Genomic DNA, 21,354 nt, shown 5'->3' on the forward strand with positions numbered 1-21,354 from the left:
TTTCCTTAATTCCTGTAAGTTTTTATTTATACAAATGAGATAGGGTTGCAGTTGCACATCCTCAATTCGGGGATGTGCCACCGGCATCCCGTGCTTATATGGCACTCCATATAGCATCTCGAACGGGGACAAGCCTGTTTCAGAATGTGGCATCGTTCTGATATTCAGCAATGCCAAGGGGAGACATTTGGTCCAGGGCATTTTTGTTTCAATAATTAATTTTGATAGTTGTGATTTTAGAGTCTGATTCATTCATTCTTTCTACCTGTCCTGAACTTTGAGGATGCCAGGGAGTGTGATATTGCCACCTAATTCCTAATGCTTCCGATAATTGTTTAATAATTTTTGAGGTAAAAATGAGTACCTTGATCAGAGTCGATATGGTCTACGATCCCATATCTTGGAATTATTTCTTCAAGTAGAATCTTAGATACTGTTTGAGCCGTTGCTTTTGTCCTGGGAAAAGCTTCCACCCAATGTGTCAGCTTATCCACTATCACTAATAAGAATTTATTCCTACCAATTTTTGGCAATTCCGTGAAGTCTACTTGAATTCTTTCGAACGGTCGGTACGAGAGTGGCCGACCTCCCCAATTTGATTGTTTAAAATTTGATCGATTTACTTTCTGGCATATCACACAGCCCTGCACCTCTTGTTTTGCGAGTTCGAAAATTCCTTTACACCCGAAAAATTTTAAAAATTGTTCCGCCAATGCCCTGGTTCCCCAATGCGTTTGTTCGTGTAGCCTTTTAAGTATTCCCTTTGCTACCCCCTTTGGGACTAGCTCCCTCCCGTTGGGTAACCACCATTTCCCTTCTCTCTGGTAACTTCCTACCTTTTTGAAATCTTCCAGCTCCTTCTCGGACGGAAGCAGGGAGACTTGTGGTGGTTTTCCCGGAGTTATCTCAGGAATACTTACCATCAACAAAGCAGCTCGTTTAGCTTCTTTGTCTGCTAAATTGTTTCCCCTTGTATGGAACTGCCACCCCGTTTGGTGTCCCCTTACATGAACAACTGATATTTCTTTTGGCTCTCTGACTGCTTCTAGAATTTGCCTGATTATTTCTTCATGTATTAGATCTTTTGCTTTTGTGTTGATCAACCCCCTTTCTTCCCATATTTTTCCAAAGGTATGCACTACTCCAAATGCATACCTTGAGTCTGTGAAAATGGTCCCCCTTCTCCCTTTCAGGCCCTGAAGTGCTCTTAAGAGAGCAAACAGCTCGCAGGCCTGAGCCGACCAGTTTGCTTTCAGAGGGCTTGATTCTATAATTTGTCCTGTTATGCCATCTATAATAGCATAACCTGATTTCCGTTTCCCTTCCACCATTTTTGAGGAGCCATCAATGAACCATTTTTCTCCTCCTTCCAGTTCCTGATCCTCCAGATCAGGCCTTACCTTCGTTTGCAGTTCTACTGTCTCAGTAACTCTCCTGTGGGTTCCCCAAACAGAAATTGTGCTGGGTTCTGTGCAGCAGTTGTTTTCAGTTCTAAGTCTGGTGAGCTGATTAACATGGCTTCATACTTCAGAAGCCTGGAATCAGTTAACCATTTTTCTGCTTTTTGTTGTAAGATATTTCTTACATCATGTGGGGTAAATACTGTCACAGGGGCTCCAAAAGTTACCTTTTTGGCTTCACTAACCAGTAAGGCTACTGCCACAATTGCTTGCAGGCAAGTAGGCCAACCTCGACTGACTGGATCTAGGATTTTTGACAAAAATCCTATAGGCTTTCTTTTCCCTGCCCATTCCTGGGTCAGGACTCCCTTTGCTGTTTGTCCGCTTACATCCACAAACAGCTGAAATTCTTTATTTGTGTCCGGTAAGGTTAATACCGGAGCTGTTATGAGGGCATTCTTTAATTCTTGAAATTTTGTTTCATCTTGCATTGTCCATTTCAATCTGTCAGTGTTTAATCTTTCATACAAAAACTTTACTTTTTCACTGAACCCTTCAATCCACTATCTGCAATATCTCAGGAGCCCTAAAAATTGCCTGATTTGTCTTTTTGATTTTGGGGCTGGGAGCATGAGGATCCCGGCCACTCTGTCAGGGTCCAATCTCTTTTTCCCCTGAGAAATCCAATGTCCAAGGTATTTTACCTCGGGCTCTGTGAATTGCAGTTTGGATTTTGATACCTTCAAACCCTTTTTTCCCAGAAAATTCAACAACGAAATTGTACTCTTTTTAACCTGTTCTTCTGTTGTTCCGGCAATCAATAAATCATCTACGTATTGTAATAGCTTTGTCCCTTCCTCTGGAATGAATTCACTGAGTAATTGCTCCAATGCCTGTCCGAATAAATTTGGTGATTCTACGAATCCCTGGGGGAGGACCGTCCACCTTAACTGTTGATTTCTGTTCGTGTCAGGATCCTCCCACTGAAAGGCAAAGAAATTCCTACTCCCTTCATCCAAAGGACAAGTCCAGAATGCATCTTTTAGATCAATTACACTGTACCATACATCCTCAGGTGAGAGTCTGTTAAGTAAAGTATAAGGATTTGCTACCACCGGAAACCTGGTTCGGGTTCTAGCATTTACTGCCCTGAGATCCTGAACCAGTCGGAAGCTCCCATCCGCTTTCTTTACTGCCAGGATGGGGGTGTTATGTTGGGACATGCAGGGTTCGAGGGTACCCCCTCTAAGGAGGTCCTCAATTACTAATTTCAAACCTCTTCTCCCTTCTATCGGGATGGGATATTGTTTGATCCTTATCGGATCCTCTGGGTTTTCTATTTCAATTTTGATGGGGGTAATATCTAATTTCCCCACCTCCCCTTTCGAATGCCATACTTTGGGATCAATTTCCCTTTCATCTTTTGGAGTCAAATGGAATATCTTTATTACTAATTCAGAATTCTTTACAACAATGTTTATACCTAATGCAACAATCATATCTCTTCCTAACAAATTGTAATCAGCTTCTTCTACTAATAATAAATTTCCTAGACATATCTTATTTTGAGACTCAATTTCCACATCTTTTATTACAGAAACTTTGAAGGGATCTCCCTTTGCACCGATTACCACTACTTTTTCCTTACTTGCCACGCATCCCCTGGGTAATTTCTGCAGGGTGCTTCTCTCAGCTCCTGTGTCAACTAAAAATTCTATTTCTTGGCGATGGGGACCTACTTTTAATTTTATCAAGGGCTCTTTTGCTGTTACCATCTCCATCTGAAAGAGCCCAAGACTTCCCTAATCTTCTTGAAATACTTGTTCATCTTTTAATTTCTGACGGCAGTTCCGCTGAATGTGTCCTACTTTCTTACAGTAAAAACATTCTGGGGAATCCTTCCGCGGGGCGGAGCCGTCCTTTTGAGACTCCTGCGGCTTTTTCGGCGCTGTTTTAAATTTGCCCCGTGCCTGTTCTTGTTTTTGAGCCTCTTTTACTGCGGCCACTAGTATTTTGGCCTGGAGTTTCTGTTTCTCATCCTCTCTCCTCATGTAAATCGTTTGAGCTTCCCTCAGAAGCTCTTGGAGACTTTTCTCCTGCCACTCATCAATCTTTTCTAATTTTCTTCTGATATCCTCCCATGACTTTGCCCCAAATTGGTTTTTGAGCAAAACTTCCCCCACTGAAGGGCTAGGATCAGTCCCAGAATATATCTGCAGACTTCGCCTTAATCTCTCTAACCACTCAGTGGGTGATTCCTCTTTTCCTTGGCATTCCCCAAATACTTTGCCAATATTCTGTCCTCGGGGGACTGCTTCCCTTATTCTTTGTACAATCATATTCTTTAGATTCACCATGCTTCTCCTACCTTCCTCTGTCTGGCCGTTCCAGCTCGGGTTTACGCTAGGCCATTTTTGGCTGCCTGGCATCCCCTGTGGGTTACGCCGTTCCCAATCCCTGATACCAACTTGCTTAATCATTTCTCTTTCTTCCTGACTAAACAGTGATCTCAGGATGGCCATGAGATCCTCATACATATAAATACTACTTCCCAAAAAATCCAACCTCTCAGCCACTCCAAACGGGTCATCTAACAATCGTCTCATCTCTTTCCTAAACGCTCGCACATCCCCTGAGTTTAGGGGTACATTCACAAACCCAATCACTCCTGGAGCGGTAGGCACCTCCCTGAGAGGGAACATTCTGTGCCTACTCTCATTCTCTTCTCATCCTTCACTCATCTGTCTAGACTTAAAACGAGTCCTGCTTGCGGGGGGGGAATTGGGGTTTTTGAGAGTCTGCTCCTTTATTATTGATGTAAAGTCCGTTGCTACCAGGTTACTATGAAGGATTCCCTCTGCCAAATTTGAGGGACCTGGCTGTGGCAGCGGGACGGGCAATGGGGGATAAGGAGATCCCCGACCTTGCACCACCATAGATTCTGGAGAAGCGGCAGCGGCTGCGGTCCCCACAGGAGGAGCCAGAGGGGGGGCCACCGGAACCACTGCTGGTGCCGGCTCCCCTGTTCGCGATGTGTGTGCTTCACCTGGTTGTGCCGGCGAGCCCGTGGGAGCTGATGGCACCACTTGATCCACCACGGGAGATCCTGCCGGCCCGTGGTATGGAGGGGGTAAATGATCAAGGGGCTCCCAGGTTTCTGTTTTTGTTTCACTTTTTATTTTCATTGGAAATAGCCCTACTCTGGCCTTTAGCCAGAGTTTGGCATATTCCTTTTCCTCGGAGTCCGAGGAGACTCTGCTCTCTACATAAGAGAGTTATTCACTACACGTCCACCTTTCAAATGTTCCTAATATTGGCCAAATGAGATGGGGTCTCAATTCCTGCCCACCCCAAACCTTGGCACAATAGTAGATCATTTTTGCCTTGGACTTCTTTTTTCTTTCAGGGCAATTTTCTCAATATTTTAACAACCAACCTAAAGGACTTTCTGGTGGGATGTCTAACAATTCCTTCGTTGTTTTGGAAGGGTTTTTCTTATCAACTGGCTTTTGTACTTTACTCTTTCTCTGTCCCATGGTGAAAAGGGAGTCTTACCTGTTTCTCTGTGTTGTGTTCTTGTTTGGAGAGTCAAAAGTCTGCTAATACTCACCTTCGCGGTTTGCTGTACCGGGGTTTTTCTTAGCGCTTCGATCTCTCCTCCGGACCTCCCTCTGGGTCCTTGTTGCTGGAAGAGTTTACTAATTCCCGAGCTCAACTGGACGTCCTCTTCCTCTTCCAGCCCCTTGTGATCGGTCCCCTCTTCTCTATCTGGCACCCCTTTGGCCCCAGGCTTTACAAACGCGTAGAGAGAGTCCTCTCACACCGACTCGCTTCCTCCGTGGCCGGCCAATTCCCTCGCGGGAGGATGGAACCGCGGCTTTGGAGTCCGCACTCGCTTCGTGATCAGATCACGTCTCACACACGCTCGCCCAATCACCCGCTCAACCTCGCAGTACTTACAGCAATTTTCTTGCGAGGATGTCTTCGTGCATGACTGACTTTTTATGAGCTACCAAGCCGCGGCTTCTCTTCCCGAGCTCCTTTTGGATCCGTGTTCCCTTTTATTGTGGTTTTTACCTCAGCCTAAATTTGGTTCGGATGTCGGAGTGAACTGCGGAGGTTCTCGGCTTCCCAGGCCGCCGAAATCAGCGTACCCGTCCTGGATAGCGAGGTTCTCCCACCGTTTTCCGATCCGAGTCCACAGCACCAATCTGTTATAAATGCAAAGGCAATTTTGGGATAAAATCAAAGAGAAATTTATTAATAAACAACATAGAAAAAAACAGAGAGAAAAACCACAATAAAAATGATCAGCGCAGCGCTGGGTGGACAGGACCTACACCCGAGGTGTAGGTTTCCCAAGTCCACCTCTGAGCGCTCTCAGGCTTGGGGTTTTATAGGATTTTTAAGTCCTCAGGCTAAAATTCCAAGCAGGCTCTATTCACCAAGTGTTCTTGATTGTTTGGTGAATAGATTTCCTGGCTTGGAAGAATAGACCTAACTTGTGTCCGGACAGAGTCTCCTCATATGCAAAGAGACTCTGTATGTATTTTAATTTTGGGTTATCAAGGCAGAAGTGGTGTGATCCGGGGTTGGTGCCGATGGAAATCTTGGCGGAGTCTCCCCCTTTGTTTCCAGTGATTGTATCTCCAACACTGGTCTGACAGGTGGGCGATTCAGGACTAGCAGCGGATACTTTTTCTGAGGCTTGTCTTTGTCGACTTTGATTGTTTCACAACCGAGGTCTGCAGAGACGTTGGTCAGGTCCGGAGTTGGGTTCCTCCCCCGAGCTAGTCCTTTTGTTGTCTTTGATGGCTCCCATCCTGCCTATTTTCCGAGTTAATGTTTCTTATCTGGGTGTTGGCTACAATCCTTTTTCTTTCGGAGAAGAGCTCCCAGCCAGGTTTGGGAGGAAGGTTTCTTTCTTTTTACATACACATCTTTGGTTTTTATTATTTTAACATATACATCTTATTTATATATCTTTACGAATTTTTATTTACACATAATTTATTACAGGGACTAGGGCTGGCTTTCTGAATGAATCATCTGGGATGTGAGAAGTCCCATCTTTGTGACCTTACATTCTTAATAATGGCACCAACAAACCTGCCATGAATTGCAGGTGCTTGTGGGAAGCCAGACAAAAAAGGTGCATTTGAAGAGCCATGGGGAGGTTACCAACAAAAGTGACTGTAGGCTCTCTGCAAACAAAGAGGTACAAAGAGGCATACAGCGGTGTTATTTAAAAACAAGTCTTAAAACCTGCTTGTTTCCTGTGTTAAGGCTTCTATTTGCTCTTAGATTCAGCATAGTGGTCAGGGTTGCTCAAGTAAGTCACCTTGTTGCTTGACACAGTCCTCTCATGACAATACAGGTTCGAAACAGTCCTTTTTTGATTGCTTTATAAAACAAAGGGATAATGGCTATTCCTCTTGTGCCAAGGATGGTGAAGAATAAATTGTTGAGAAAGATTACTGCCTTCACTTGCATTCTGGGCCTTGTGGTGTTTCACTGGCTATATCAGATTTGCTCTCTGAGGGTGACTGGCGTGAAGCCTTGTGTAAGCCAGGGGGTTCACTAGATATGATCCTTTGTTAGCAAAGGAGATTCAGGCCCAGAGTTCTGCTAATGATTTCACATATGTTGATGATGTGTTCATTCAATATATTTTCCTCTTCTCTATCTGTTCCTTGTATTTCCTTTGTCTGTAGAATTGATCGAAACATTGGTCTCTCTGTCATGGGGAACTCTTGTAGATATCATGTAAAATCCTTGGTTTAAAAAATTTGGTTACATTTGGTTACATTTTTGTACTAAGGCACTGTGATTCAAAAAGTTACTAATTTTGAAAATACTTTATATTCCTGTTATGGTTAGGACAGTACATCTGGACATGTTTTTCAATTTCCTAGCTTAGGTTTGAAAGGTAAGGCCACACTTTGCTGCCATATTTTCCTGACATGGGAACAATCCATGATTCTGAAGTTGCAGATGCAATATTCTCTAAACATTTTTCCTTCCAAGAATCTTGAAGAATTTCAGCTTCTTTGAGGAGATTGGTTTTAAAATAGAGACCAGGAAGTCAGGCAAGTCAAGTGTACTTTAGCAAAATCAGTGGGTTTGCTTGTTTTCTTGATTGGCTGAAATGATCTTGATGGCTGTTGAAGGACATAGTTAATCAAAAGGGAGAAAATTATTGTTCCTGTCTAGAAATTCTTTCCATTTAGTGGGATAGCAAATACAAAAGATGAGGCAAAAAGTGGTACGGAGTATGAAGAACTGGAAGATGACCAGTGCAGTGCTTTTATACCTTCCTTCAAATAAGCATATCTGAAAGAAATAAAAGTGGGCATACAAGACCTTTAGCAAGATGTAGTTACTTTAGAATCTCCCTACAGACAATAAATATATCAGATACAAAGAATAACAGTGAAAAAAAAAAGTCACACTGGAAATATATTAATGGCAATTTAACATACTGATTTTGACATTAAAAACATCATATCACATAAGTTATGCTTGCTGTAAGTATAATTTAAAATTTGCTCATATATGTTTTCTGCTTTTGCTGCACCTTCAGAGCAAGTCAGAGTAGCAGCTGCCAGTTATGTAGTTATGTAGGCAGGTTGTGGCCTTGGACTTATTCTAAGTGGTGCTGCAACAAAAGCCAGTGACATACCTGTCACACCTGCAAGGAAATCTCTGTTCACTTTCTGAGACTAAGCTGCTATTAGCTAGCTCCTTCCATAAAGCCTTTCCTACCTTTTAGCTATACATTGCTGGGAACAGAAACCACGTAGATAAGTATCACACTTAAAATGAAAGGGCTTCCAATATAATTTAAATCTATGCTGAAACACTCTGCAGGAAAACTTCCCTGTGCTGGAAAAATTCCTGTTTCGTGTAGTTCATTTAACCTGATAAATCTCTTACATAATTATACTTCTGAATCAGTAGTTACGATGAAAGTAGGAATGTGTGAATGAGAATTCTGAGAATAGGAGAAACATTTTAAAATTAGGGACTTCACCTGTTTTATGAAAGGAAAAGGTTTGGCATACAGCAAACCTTGTTCCAAGGTAGTTCATTTGCAGCAGACACTTCATTTTGGATATAAAACACTTGGTTGCACATATGCACAAACTGAAATTGAAAGAAGTATACTAAAATGACAAATACTTTCCCACTATTTTTAACCGGACTGCAATTGTTATTTTATCACTGAATTTTGAAGTTGGTAGCAAAAATGTTAGAAAAGGTTGGATTTGGTTTCAAGAAGTTTACTTTTTGTTTTTATGTAAAGGTTATTCCATCAGTCTCATAGCTATACTTCTTCAAACTAATATAGAAAGAATTATTAAGAATTAATAAAGAATTGCAAAAATTTATCCATGCTTGAGCAGGGTTTTCCTGACATGATCTTCAGAGGTCCCTTCTAGCCTCAACCATTCTGTGATTCTATGATCCTGTGATAAATTTACACATTTTTTCAAGTTCTGTAAGCCAAAATGTATCCTGATACATCCATATTCTTTCTGGAAATTAATAGGTAAACTTACATATTAATAAGAAGAGTATTTTATGGCTACGTATCATGGGTGCCAAAAATGTTTCCAATTAACCACTTTTTTGGAGTGTGGTTTGTCAGAATAAGTTCTCTCAAAAATACCTTCCTCAAAATACTTTGAATAATAATAATAAATAGTATTGGAGAGTTGAGAATTTGATCACTGGTGTTTCAACATGAGAATTTTTCCCATTCACCGTGTTCACAGAAACTGACTTTTTCAGTTAGTTTTTAATGAACAATTTTAATGGCTAAAGCCTAGTTTCTAACCTGTTTTGTGGCTTCCTGTTTTTGTTTTTTGTTTTTTTCATAAATAAGGCTGCCAGCTCCTTCCATGTGACAATGCAGGCAGTGTGGGTGGCTACGCAAGGGCTCACTGCTAGGAAAGCTGGCTGGATTCTTGGAACCCTGCTCTGGAGGGAAGTGAGCAAGCAGAGGACAGCATGTTGCGAGGAGGAGGATGTTTCTGGAGCGTGGACTTTGTTTTGATTCAGTTGTGTGCTGATTAAATTTAACAAAAATGTGAGATGGATGTCATACCCAGTGAACGGATTGAGTTCCATGAATTAATTGACAAAAAGCAGTATTTTTTTTTGTTTTTTTGGATGACTACATGGCAAATGGATTTCTTAAGATAACTGTCTCTGGTTTCCATGGTGATCTTACTTCTGCTTGTTAAAGGTATTTTTAAGACTCTTTCACATTTTTTGAAGTATTGCTAAAAGCTAGTACTTCAGGACTATCTCAGCTGTTGATGCCTCCATCAACATATTGCGTCTGGCAGTGAAATTCAAGCAGTACAAATTGGAAGGGGAGCAAAAGTAATTTTTGCTGCTCTGAATCAGACTAATGTACTCTGATAACCATTTCATGGTCAGAGAAGGTTAATGTTTGCAGATTCAGTGAACTTGAACCACAGTAAAGGCTAGAAGGACTTCTGGGCAGCATGCTGTGGTGAACCATTGTATTTACTTTCTCAGTGTACTTCTGTGCAACTTAATGTACTGTGTGGCTGCTTATCTATGATGTTTCTCAATTAAAAAAAAAAGTAGGGGATGACTGGAAACAATCATCTTTTCAATCTTGTACAATAGAGTTAGTTGGTATATAGTACATGGAGATTTATTGAATATTGATAGTTATGATAATAACAGAATAAAAGAAATTCTGACTCAGTAGGCTTTAAACGTGTTTCTAATGGGAAAAGAGCTGCTTCTCTTGCAGTACTTACTTTTAATATTTCACATTTAGTTTTTACTTGGAGAAATGGTCAAAAGCACAGATGAGCTCCTTATGGGGAGCAGCTGAGGTCACTTGGTTCGTTCAACTTGGAGGAGATGAGGCGGAAGGGTGACCTCATTTCAGTCTACACCTTCCTCAAGGAGGGCAGCAGAATGGGAGGTGCTGATCTCCTCTCTCTGGTGACCAGGAATGGGACACAAGGAAATGGAATCAAGCTGCATCTGAAGCCCAGATGGGACATTAGGAAGAGGTTCTTAACCTTACAAGAGGGTGATTGGTCACTGGAACAGGCTCCCTGGAGAAGTGGTCACAGCATCAACCCTGACAGGGTTCAGGGAGTGTCTGGATGATGCTTTTAGTCATAGGGTTTAGTTGTAGGCAGTCTTGAGGGAGTCAAAGAACCTCACTGGGCCCCTTCCAACTTCAGCTATTCTATTCTAAGCCTGATTTTTGTGTCCTGCTCAGTCAGTCTGTGTACTGAGAAGGTTGTCAAATAATGTCAGGTGTTGGTTTTATGTAGGTACAGCTCTCTGAGATGACCAAAGATATGCTTTTCCTTTTTAAATTGAAAACAGTTCATCTTTCTGCATTAGTGGTGGAACTTGGCAATATGGGATATGCTTTGTGAAATGTGATCTCTTATAAATGTCATGCATGTTCTGACAGTATTGACTTACAGGAAATTGCAAGATGCTGTATTTTCCAGCTGGTTGTTCACTCCAGTTTTTCTTGGATGCCCCTCAGCTAACCAGTAGAAACCCAATGGGAAGTTTGGATCCAGGGTTATGTAGCTCTAGACTAGTGATCCAGCAGAAACCCTTCTGAAACTGACCTATGGTAGAAAATGACAGCTTTTCCCACTGTGAGGATGTGCAAAAGCCCATTACAGTTGTAATCTAAAGAGAATAAAAATTTCCTAGGTTCATCAGTAAATGACTAATACATGGAGAGTGGAAAAGAGCCTCTAGACATTGTGAAAAGACTCAGAGCACAACTGCTATTCAGAGCACAACAGCTTGTTGAATAGCCCTGTTGCCTGGAACAGTGTTATTCTCTTCCATGGAAAGAAGTTGCTGGGGAAAACTGAGGAACAATGAAATGGGAAATGTTTGCAGTTTTGCTCCACAGCTTCTTATATTTAATGCCATGCAAAGATTCTGGTATAATTTTTCCTCTGCTTTGGGATGCATGAAGGGAAATACTTGATTTGAAGGCATCAGCACAAAAATCTACCAGTCTGTACTAAAGCTGATCTGGTTCATTAGAGCAGTTTATTAATAGATAAATCATAGTTGCACATAAAAAAATAACGTTTCCCTGAGGGATATTCCCTGGCTAATTTTCCAGTGTCCCAAGTGGACACTTCTGTCTGCTTATCCTTTTTTGCCTTTCAGACTCTGATTTTATTTTATCTGTTTAAAGAGTTCCTACTCGTCTTTTAACCAATTTTTTTTTTCACACTTCATTCTTCCTATTTAGGATAAGTCAGAACCAGAGCTAATTTAATTTCATTGTATCCCTCTGATGTATAAATGACAATATGACATAATTTGTAGAAGTAATTCAACAACTGAGAATATGGAGTCTTGAATGAAGCTCCTCTGCAGGACCCTGAAGAGCAGCTCAGTAGTTCTCTAGAGGCTTCTGAAGTATTAATGAAAACACTTCTGATTTCTTTTAGTTTTCCATTCTTCATTTATATTAATTCTAATGAAGATGAAACTTGCTTGGGAATTAATGTTATAAAATCAATGCAATTGTAACTAGATGAAAGATCTAAATTAATTTAAAACAAACAAACAAAACCACACAAAAAAAGTCTGTTTTCTCCCCTCTCCAGGGCATTGTAAAAATATGTTATTACTGTTAGAAGTACTTTCTAATTGCTGCAGAGTTTGAGATATTTTTGAAAGCAAGTTGTTTGATTGACAGAGTATCTTTTAGCAACTTAGAAAGCTTTGAATACAACTGATTGAATAGTGCCCAAGGAATACATTGTTGAGCCCAAAGCACCTGCCAAAACCAGGTGACGATTCCCTTCTTTAAAATACATCAGATAGTAGAGATGTAACTCAACTCAATGTTTTGTCAGTATCAAAAAGGAATTTGCATAAGACACATGACACAATATATAGAAAATTAAATCCCAAATGACATTCTGGTACTGCAGACTGAAATAGGAGGTCTCTGAGGTAGATTTTAAATTTAATATTGCATGCTCCTGTTAAAACAGTGCTGTGTTATCAAGAAGCAGAACTAGACTTTTTGCTAGTTCTTGGTACTTGCCACTTGTCATACACATTGGCCATGTGAACAAGCATATGATCTTGCTGGTATTTTACATGGACAGCCATAGGAAAACTACTTAAAAACATGAAAGCTTGGGGGTTTTTATTGATTGGAGGACAAATCAAGGCAAAGAATGATAATGTCAACAGAGAAGTGTTGGGGGACTGCAGCTGCTTTTTCATATTTCAATCAGCAGCTTAAGATGCTGTTTTCTCTCATGTCTATCTGTAGGTAACGTAGGTAGGTAATGTTATGTCTATCTGTCCTAGTTTAGGGCAAATTAGGGAGGAAAACTCCAAATGGGGATTTCCCCAGGGAAATACCCCCTCCCCACCAACAGGTCCGGGAAAATGAAAAAAAAATTCCTTGGAGAGAAGTGGAAAAAGCTGTTTATTTAACAGAAATTGAATAATATTAAATAATAAAACCTCTTGCTGTTCGATGGGATGGCAAGTCTAGGAAGAAAAGTCCTTTTTATCTGGTGTAGTTTGGCTGGCTCAGGTTCTTATCAGTCCCTCTGGCGCTGGAAAGTGCCGAGGCCCAGGCCCCGGTGGGCCACAGGCGTGAGCTCCCGGGGTTTGGCTGGGTGTTCAGTCCAGAGCAGACTTGCACAGATCCAAGAAAAAGGAAAAAACCAAAGGTCCAGGGAACTCCTCTGCCTCAGCTAGCTAAAACTAACTAAAAACCAGAGAGAAGCTCTGTCCCGCTGTCTGTCCGTGCTGCAGACACCACAGTCCAGGAGCGAGATGTGTGGGAGTGATGTTTTTCTTTAACACAAACTGCGGCTTCTTCTTTCCCCTCTCTTGCTCTCAGAGCCAGTCTTAAAGGCGCAGAACTTAATATATAACATAAACCAGACGATTGGGGATGCCAGTATCATAAAGTCACCCCAGGACACCTACAAAAACGCTAACAAATCTGCCACATAAATAATTGCACTTCAACTCAAAAGAACTTCTGGTAAGTGTCAACAATATAGAGTATCCACAAAGTGGCTATTGATATGGTCTGCAATAATAGCAGTTTAACTTTGCTTGGAGGTGGAAAACTAAACTCTAATTTGCATGCTGTCCAGCTGCAGAGAATAAATGCAGTTGTCTTGTCGAGCAGTATTTGTATGCTGGTAGCTGTGCTTTGACTGATCTGGTGGTACTGCACAGTACAGCTTTGGGAGAAATCAAATAAAGGAGAAAAAGAATGTCTGTGAAGTCAGGGTTGGAAAGCTGGGACTAGGTTACACGATGTTGTTAGGTGATGTTACATGAGTGTGCCCCAATCAGCTGTGCTCGCAGAGATCCTTTGCCTCCACAGATTAGAGGGCTGAAGCATTTGATCTAGGCAGGCTAAAGAAGTTGGGGTTGTTAAGCCTGGAGAAGAAAAGGCTCCAGGGAGACCTTACTGCAGCCTTCCAGTACTTCAGGGGGGCTACAAGAGAGCTGGTTAGAAAAGGATTTTTTACAAGGGCATGTAGTGATAGGACAAGGGGAAATGGCTTTAAGCTGAAAGAGGGCAGGTTTAAATGAGATATTAGCAATAAATTACTTATTGTGAGGGTGGTGAGGCACTGGAACAAGTTGCCCAAAGACATTGTGGATGCCCCATCCCTGATGTGTTCAAGGCCAGGTTAAATGGGACTTTGAGCAACCTGCTCTAGTGGAAATTGTCTCTGCCCATAGGAGGGGGGTTGCAACAGGATGATCTTTCAAGGTCCCTTCCAACCCAAACTACCTGTCATTCTGTGATCATTCTAGAGACAGATTTTTAAAGGAGAGAGAAAATTCTGTGAGTTTTATGGTATTTTGATATGCATTAGAAGGGGCCCATGCTGTAAGATCAGATCACTTAATTTACTCTTGCACTGTCGCTGTGTAAGATAGAATCATAGGGAAATTTGTGATGGAGAACTTGTGATGTGTCTGTCATACGATATTTCTTTCTGAGACTTGGATGGAATGCAGTGATAAGGGAAAAATACTGCCATAGCTAATCCTGGGCTTTTTTTCCTGTACTTCTGTTTCACTGCTGCCCATCCACCCTATTTGAAACGAATGTAGATCTTGAATATCCGAATCAGCAGGTTGCGTTCTGTGTGTATTTCTGTCAAGTTACATGCATCAAGTATTTTTTTTTTTTCTCTTCTGCTTGTCCCATTTGTTTTGTTACTATGTACTTAGAGAATGTCCTGGGGGAGGGGGAAAGGTAGTTTTCTTCTGGATGTGGCTTTACACAGGCCTGTCTGTGCCATTGAAGTGGTCAGTGAAAAAAAAAAAGCAAGCTGCTGTGATCCACTTACAAACAGATTAAACTACATACTTACATTTATATTTTAATTGTATCTGTATTTACTTAGTGTATTTTTATCTCTAAAAAAGAATTCTGTACTATTTATTAAATATTAATATATATAAATATTATGTGAACACTTTAGCCAATTTCTGTATTTGAATACTCAGGATGGACCATTTAATACAGGAATCAACATAGGTATCTAAAAATATGGTTTGGATAATTTTCTTAGGCATTTGCCTCTGAAATCCCCTAGTTCATTCATACCCCTGGGAGGGGATAGTTGGGGTGTAATTGTTTTCAGCCTTCTGATTTATAAAGCCACTAGCCCTTACAGGCTTCCTAATTTGAGCAGCATAATGATCCAAATCAGTGATACCTGGAAAATTCCAAACAATTATTTTCATTTGCAGTATTAGGGAACATTCAAATCTGTTAAGATTAATTGTTACTGGGGCCTGGGGTTAGTTATTTGTCTGTTTGTTTTCTTTTTTTTATGCTTCTTGTCTTTACTTGCAGGTAACATCATGGTGCTGTGGTCAACTTGTAGAACGTCGCTACTTAAATCGGTAACCAACCGGTTCATTAAGAATTTGGCCTGCTCGGGGATCTGTGCCAGCCTGGTCTGTGTGCCTTTTGACATTGCTCTTAGTGCCAGTCCACACTGCTGCTGGTGGATCTATACGATGCTCTTCTGCAGAATTGCCAAGTTTCTGCACAAAGTCTTCTGCTCAGTGACCATCCTTAGTTTTCCAGCCATTGCTCTTGACAGGTAATGGGGAAAATTTGCTATGATCCTGGATTTTTCTTTCTTCTTTCTCCCTTTGTCTTGATAAATGTCGTATCACTATCTGTAATGCACACCAATGTTGCCAATGGAACAGCATATCATTTACCCTTCTCCATGAAAACTTGTGATCTGCCTCAGAAAAAGCACAAACTCCTATCACATATAATGATAAATGTGAAAAGTCTGGTCTGTCACGAAAACTCTGTGAGCTTAAAAGTCCTCAGCAGTACTCCAGTAGTAAGCAAACAATCAGTGTCTGAAATTTGAAGTGCGTGTCAGAGATGCAGTTTTTTTTTTTTTACATGCACACAAAGTGTTCAGTGTTCAGCAACACTTTTGCTCAGGGTTTGCCAACCACAGCTTGTGCAAAGCAAAACACCATTGTACTTCCAATAGATGGATACATGTAATCTGTGACCAACAGCTTTTTCCAAATACCCAGAAAAAGTCTGTTATAAAGCAACTTTTAAAAACTATGAGTCTGGTCTTTGAATGTCACATGTCTCCATCATATGTTTTGAAATTTTGAGTGCAATGTGTTGTCTAGTTTACAAGTAAGTAAATGGTGAAATCTTAAAAATAATAATCATATGTATCAGCCAAAATGATGTATTGAAAGAAATTTTCACCACCAGAAATGTGATCTTGACATTTAAATATTCAGGTTTTTTCTATAGACAGACCTGCAAAGGCAGACCTTGGGGGTGTGGGGGGGGGTTGTTTTTTTGTTTTGTTTTTCTTTCATAAAGAGGTAGTCAGTTGGCAACCCAGTTAGGGATTTGGAATGTTATGCTCAGATGGCTCCTGAGAGGTTTCTCATAAGCAGTATGCACGTGAAAATAACTTTCTTTTTTTTTTTTTTTGACAGATACTACTCTGTTTTATACCCTCTGGAAAGAAAAATATCTGATGCAAAATCCCGAGACCTGGTTATCTATATCTGGGCCCATGCAATAGTGGCCAGCATTCCCGTATTTGCTGTGACCAATGTGTCTGATATTTATGCCATGTCCACTTGCTCTGAATCTTGGAGTTACTCCCTTGGCCACCTGATATATGTTGTCATCTATAATATCACCACTGTGATTGTACCAGTGGCTGTGGTATTTCTCTTTATGATTCTTATTCGCAGAGCGCTGAGTGCCAGCCAGAAGAGAAAAGTCATCATAGCTGCATTAAGGACCCCTCAAAATACAGTTTCTATCCCATATGCCTCCCAGCGAGAAGCTGAGCTCCACATCATGCTGCTTTCTATGGTTATGATATTTATCTTCTGCAGCGTCCCCTATGTGACTTTGGTGATTTACCGCACCATTCTCAATATTTCAGATATTTCAGTCTTCTTGCTCCTCACCGCTATTTGGTTGCCCAAGGTCTCTTTGCTGGCCAACCCTTTGTTATTTTTGACTGTTAATAAATCAGTACGGAAGTGCTTAGTGGGGACAGTAGTACAGCTGCACCAAAGGTTTAGCAGGAGAAACATTGTCAGCTCTGGTGGTATTGCAGACGATAACCTGGAGCCCAGTGTCCATTCAGGAAGCCAGCTTCTGGAGATGTTTCATATTGGGCAACAACAAATCTTCAAGCCCACGGAAGATGAGGAGAATGAGACCAAATCCATTGGCTCTGGTGACTTTCAACGGAAAGAAATTCCTGCCACCGGTTTAGCGCTAGGACAGACTTCGGTTCACAGGTTTATACCACAGACGATTGCAGACTCTGCAGCTCAGGTGGCCCCAGCTGTGCTCACAGAAGCTGATACAGTAAATGACAAGTATGCCATGCAGTTTGGTTTTGGACCCTTTGAGCTGCCTCCACAGTGGCTCTCAGAAAACCGAAACAATAAGAAGCGGCTCCTGCCTCCTTTGGGGAATACCCCTGAAGAGCTAATCCAGACAAAACAGCCTAAGTGTAAAACAGAAAGAAAAGCCAGCAGAAACAATAAAGTCAGTATCTTTCCCAAGGTGGATTCTTAGTAAGAGCAGGAGCTTTAAGTGACAGAGGAAGGTCACTTTCTATTACATGTTTGATCCCATGGATCATTATTATGTTGAAGTTTGTTATGGCCTGATGGGTTTTTTTTTTTGCCAAATATAAGTTAAATGAACAAACAAAAGAAAAACATACATACAAATGTTCCTTATTAATATGAAATACTTAATGAAAATATATCAAATTATATATGGAAATTTGTAGTTTGATCTCTGAAATCCTTACAATGATACCTTATTAACTTTCAGAAGTGCATATGAATTTGGGAACTCTTTTTATGGCTGAATTATGGAAATGTGGCAGTTGGTTTTCTGGGACATGTTATATTGTATTAAAATGGACTGGGCATCAAAGTAACTTAAGAGGAAAGGCTGTAGAGAGCAGAAGACATGCAGCTTGATAAGTCCTATTCTCCCGCAGATAGACACAGCAAGATTCTGCACATTTCACTAATGAAGTTGGATGGACTATTAGGTGCATTTGTTTTGTTATGCACATTTATTTGATCACAGTTAAAACTTTCTTGCACAAATTAGTTACCAAGCATCTGCCTAACATCTAAAATAGTTTAAATCCTACACCACTGTTTTTTGGCTTAAAACATTGAAAAAGCCAAGAATCCCTAAATCATAATGCGTGTTAAACCTGAGAAAAACCTCTTTTTATAAATATTCTACATATATTCCTGTAGTTTTAAGTAAAAACTGGATTGGAGACCATGCAAGACAAATCCTGACTCCAATAAATATGTATGTGTTAAGAATCCTGTGATAAAGGGCATACACAAAAGTCCTTAAAGTGTCATGTATGTATTAAGTAACTAAGGGGTAAACCTTTAAATAAACTTAGCTGCTGGTGCACTCTGCTGTTCTGTTATGGGAAAGCTAGCAAATGAAAGAAATGGGTGTGAAATGCTAGTGGCCTTTCTCTGAGTGTGACAGTCTCAGTTTCTGAATCTGCCTCTCACTCTCACACAGAGACTCACAGGGAGGGATTCTAAGTGTTTCAGTGACAACTGAACTGTCGGGTGAAGAAGCTGGCAATAGATGTCAATAGGCAAAGTTTAATTAATGCTGTTGCTCAATATTGCCAGTGGTAGAGAAGCTTTCCTTCTATCTTCACAGACACAGATACCAACCCTCCTGCTCCACTCGTCTTGCACAGCAGACCACCCAATGTATGAACACAAGACTTTAAAATCTGGTGCCTAATTCCTGAGTGAGTCAGTTGTGCCAACCCTGGTATCAGCTCAGCAGGCTTTCTGTGAGAGTTCAGGCATTGTGCTGCAGCTTGCCTCCCTGCAAAATCACAGGCATATTGTCTCATTTATACTGAATGTGAACTTTAAATTGTATCTGTCTGTTAGGTGACCTAAAACTACTGTAGCCGTGGCATTTTAGTTCTTGTTTAGTTTCAAGTAGTCTTTCATCTGCACTCACTGTTGTCTCTGTGGGTAGTTTCTTAAAAGCACAATCTCGTAACACCTGTTTGCTCCTTGTGGTTTCCCTGTACTTCAGCCCTTCGCTGCATGCTGAACCTTTATCTGTGATTACTATCTGTTTATGAAAGTAGTTTTCTTTAAAGCATTCTTTAAAAGGGACAAAGTGAAGAATCTTGACAAGTTCACAATAACTTACTGAATTCAACCAGTTAATTTTAAAAGTGGGAAAAAAAAATCTGCCAAAGCAGAATGTACCTTTTCTTCCTTTTACCTCTTTGAAGCAAGTCACCAGCTTCTAATGGCTCAAAGGTTGTGGATTTCTACAAGTCATTAAAAGCAAATGTTTTAATAAAAGTGTATTTAAAGAACAGTGTATAAATTAGTGTGTAAAAAACGTTTTTCTCCATTTCCTGTTCAGTTTCAGTGCATTTAATTTCTTGCTAGTTCAAGAGCTTCTCAGCTTGGGAGTGAGGAAGAGTCTTCAAGGGGTCCAGATGGGTGGTGTGAGCCTGGGCTGCCCTTAGATACAGAGATGAGAAGATAGACATAGCTTGCCTGAAATCAGAAAGAAGAAAGATTCCAGAAAAAATTGTTCCTTCTGTGGGAGAGGTGGAGAAGTACTATAGCATGCAATTTTTTTTTAAGTGCCAATAAAAAGTAATTTAATGGAGTGTTTGTTTTTCCAAAATTGGTGAAAGAACAGGTGCCATTGTGGAAATATTGAAAACCTAAAAATCAAAGTAGGAGTTGTAGTTTCCTTATGAATTTTGGCTAAGTTTAACATTCATGTCCTGCCTGCATATAGGTACTGTTCAAAATCTCTGTGATTACTGAATGTGGATAAATGTTTACTCAGATCTGAACTCCTTTGGAGAAAGTAAACTTGGTTTTGTCCTTTTCAACTCCCATGTTGAATGAAACAGCAATGATGAAATTAAGAATTAAATTGTATATAATTTTGTGTTATATCTGGAAAGCGAGGGGTATGTGATGGGTTTTTACCATTGAGACAAAAATACCTATTTTTTTCAAAAAGAATACATGTAAACACTTAATTGTATTTTTTTTAGCAGATTATATCCAAAGACATTGAAATCCTTCAACAAGAAACTTACTACAGTGGTTTTCCATACCTCAAGAATTACTTCAGCATGTTTTTAGTCCATCCTTGAGCAATTTATCCATGTGGAAAAAAATCACAAAAGTGCATCTTTTTATAGAAAAAAAACCCAACCTGTGTAGAAACCAACCTGTTTAATCTGTGTAAAGTTCACAAACCAGTTTCTATGCTAGAATTGCCATCAGAAAGGAGTAATTCAGAAAACTCTATGCAAGATGAAATATTTAACTTGTTTCATTTTTAACTCTGTTTAAGACAGTATTAGCTTTGAGTCATTAGTGCTGTCTCTTGGATTTTTTCAAATTCACCTGGAAAAAATGTTTTCCATGTCCAACATGGAAAAAAAAATCAAGTCCTGTTATAACATCACATTAAAGTTACACAGAAGTGATTTATGGGGGTTTTTTTTGGTCTTTTTCTTTGTTTGTGGTTGTTTTTAACACCATAGGTGTCGGTAAGATAATTGTTTCTTTCTACATTATTGAAGAACAAAAGTGAAATACAAAGCAAAGCCGTGGGAGTTTAAGAAGAAAAAGCCTGGGGTAATTCGGCAAGTGCAAATGGATTTAAAGGCTAAATCTTACTAATGGAGAATAAACATGGAGGCAGGAAAGTTAGAACACATTTTTCTTGTACTTAAGGGAGGAAAATAGAGCTCACATTAAACAAAGGAGGAAATAGTTTAAAAATTATGAAAAGACTACAAGGACAATGTCAGTTTATTGAAACCACAACAGATATCCTTTAGAAATATTGTTAAATTAAAACAAACATTATGTAAAAATGAAAAAAAAAACCCCAAACCTGAATGAAATGAAAAACCAAAACTGTCCCTCAGTACTAAATGCTATGTTGGTGGAGTACTTAAAAAAACGTATTTTGCTCTTGCCTGTAAGGAGAAAGTGGACTATTTTTAAAAGGAAGCACAAGAAATACCAAATGAGATTAACATTTGTTAATGCAAACAGGTTTTCTCCAGCAGCAGTTTTGCATCCTGAGGTTCCCTATGGCTAAGCATAGTGCACTGGGATGGTGATTTACTCCCAAAATTCCTTTGTGCACACTTACTTGACTAAGCAGTATTAGAACTTCTTGGCCTCCATTTCTGTAAAACTAAACCCTCTACATTTTGCCTGGATCCCTTCCTAAGCCACAGAAGGTCCTGAGACACTTGCAAGATCAAACTTTTTTTGTGTTGCCTTGCAGCTGTTTGGTAGCAAACTC

General features: G+C 40.2%; 1 protein-coding gene across 1 annotated transcript in view; it reads left to right on the forward strand.

Moving 5' to 3' along the window:
- Positions 1-19,377, forward strand: part of GPR176 (G protein-coupled receptor 176) — a 42,033-nt gene extending 22,656 nt beyond the window's left edge. The window contains exons 2-3 of the mRNA XM_058829407.1: positions 15,307-15,559; positions 16,446-19,377. Of these exons, the coding sequence (XP_058685390.1) occupies positions 15,307-15,559; positions 16,446-17,553 (1,361 nt within the window). The 3' untranslated portion in view covers positions 17,554-19,377. The remainder of the gene's footprint in view (positions 1-15,306; positions 15,560-16,445) is intronic.
- Positions 19,378-21,354: the final 1,977 nt, after the last annotated feature.

This window comes from Poecile atricapillus, chromosome 1, assembly GCF_030490865.1.
Source record: "Poecile atricapillus isolate bPoeAtr1 chromosome 1, bPoeAtr1.hap1, whole genome shotgun sequence".
NCBI classification, from domain to species: domain Eukaryota; kingdom Metazoa; phylum Chordata; class Aves; order Passeriformes; family Paridae; genus Poecile; species Poecile atricapillus.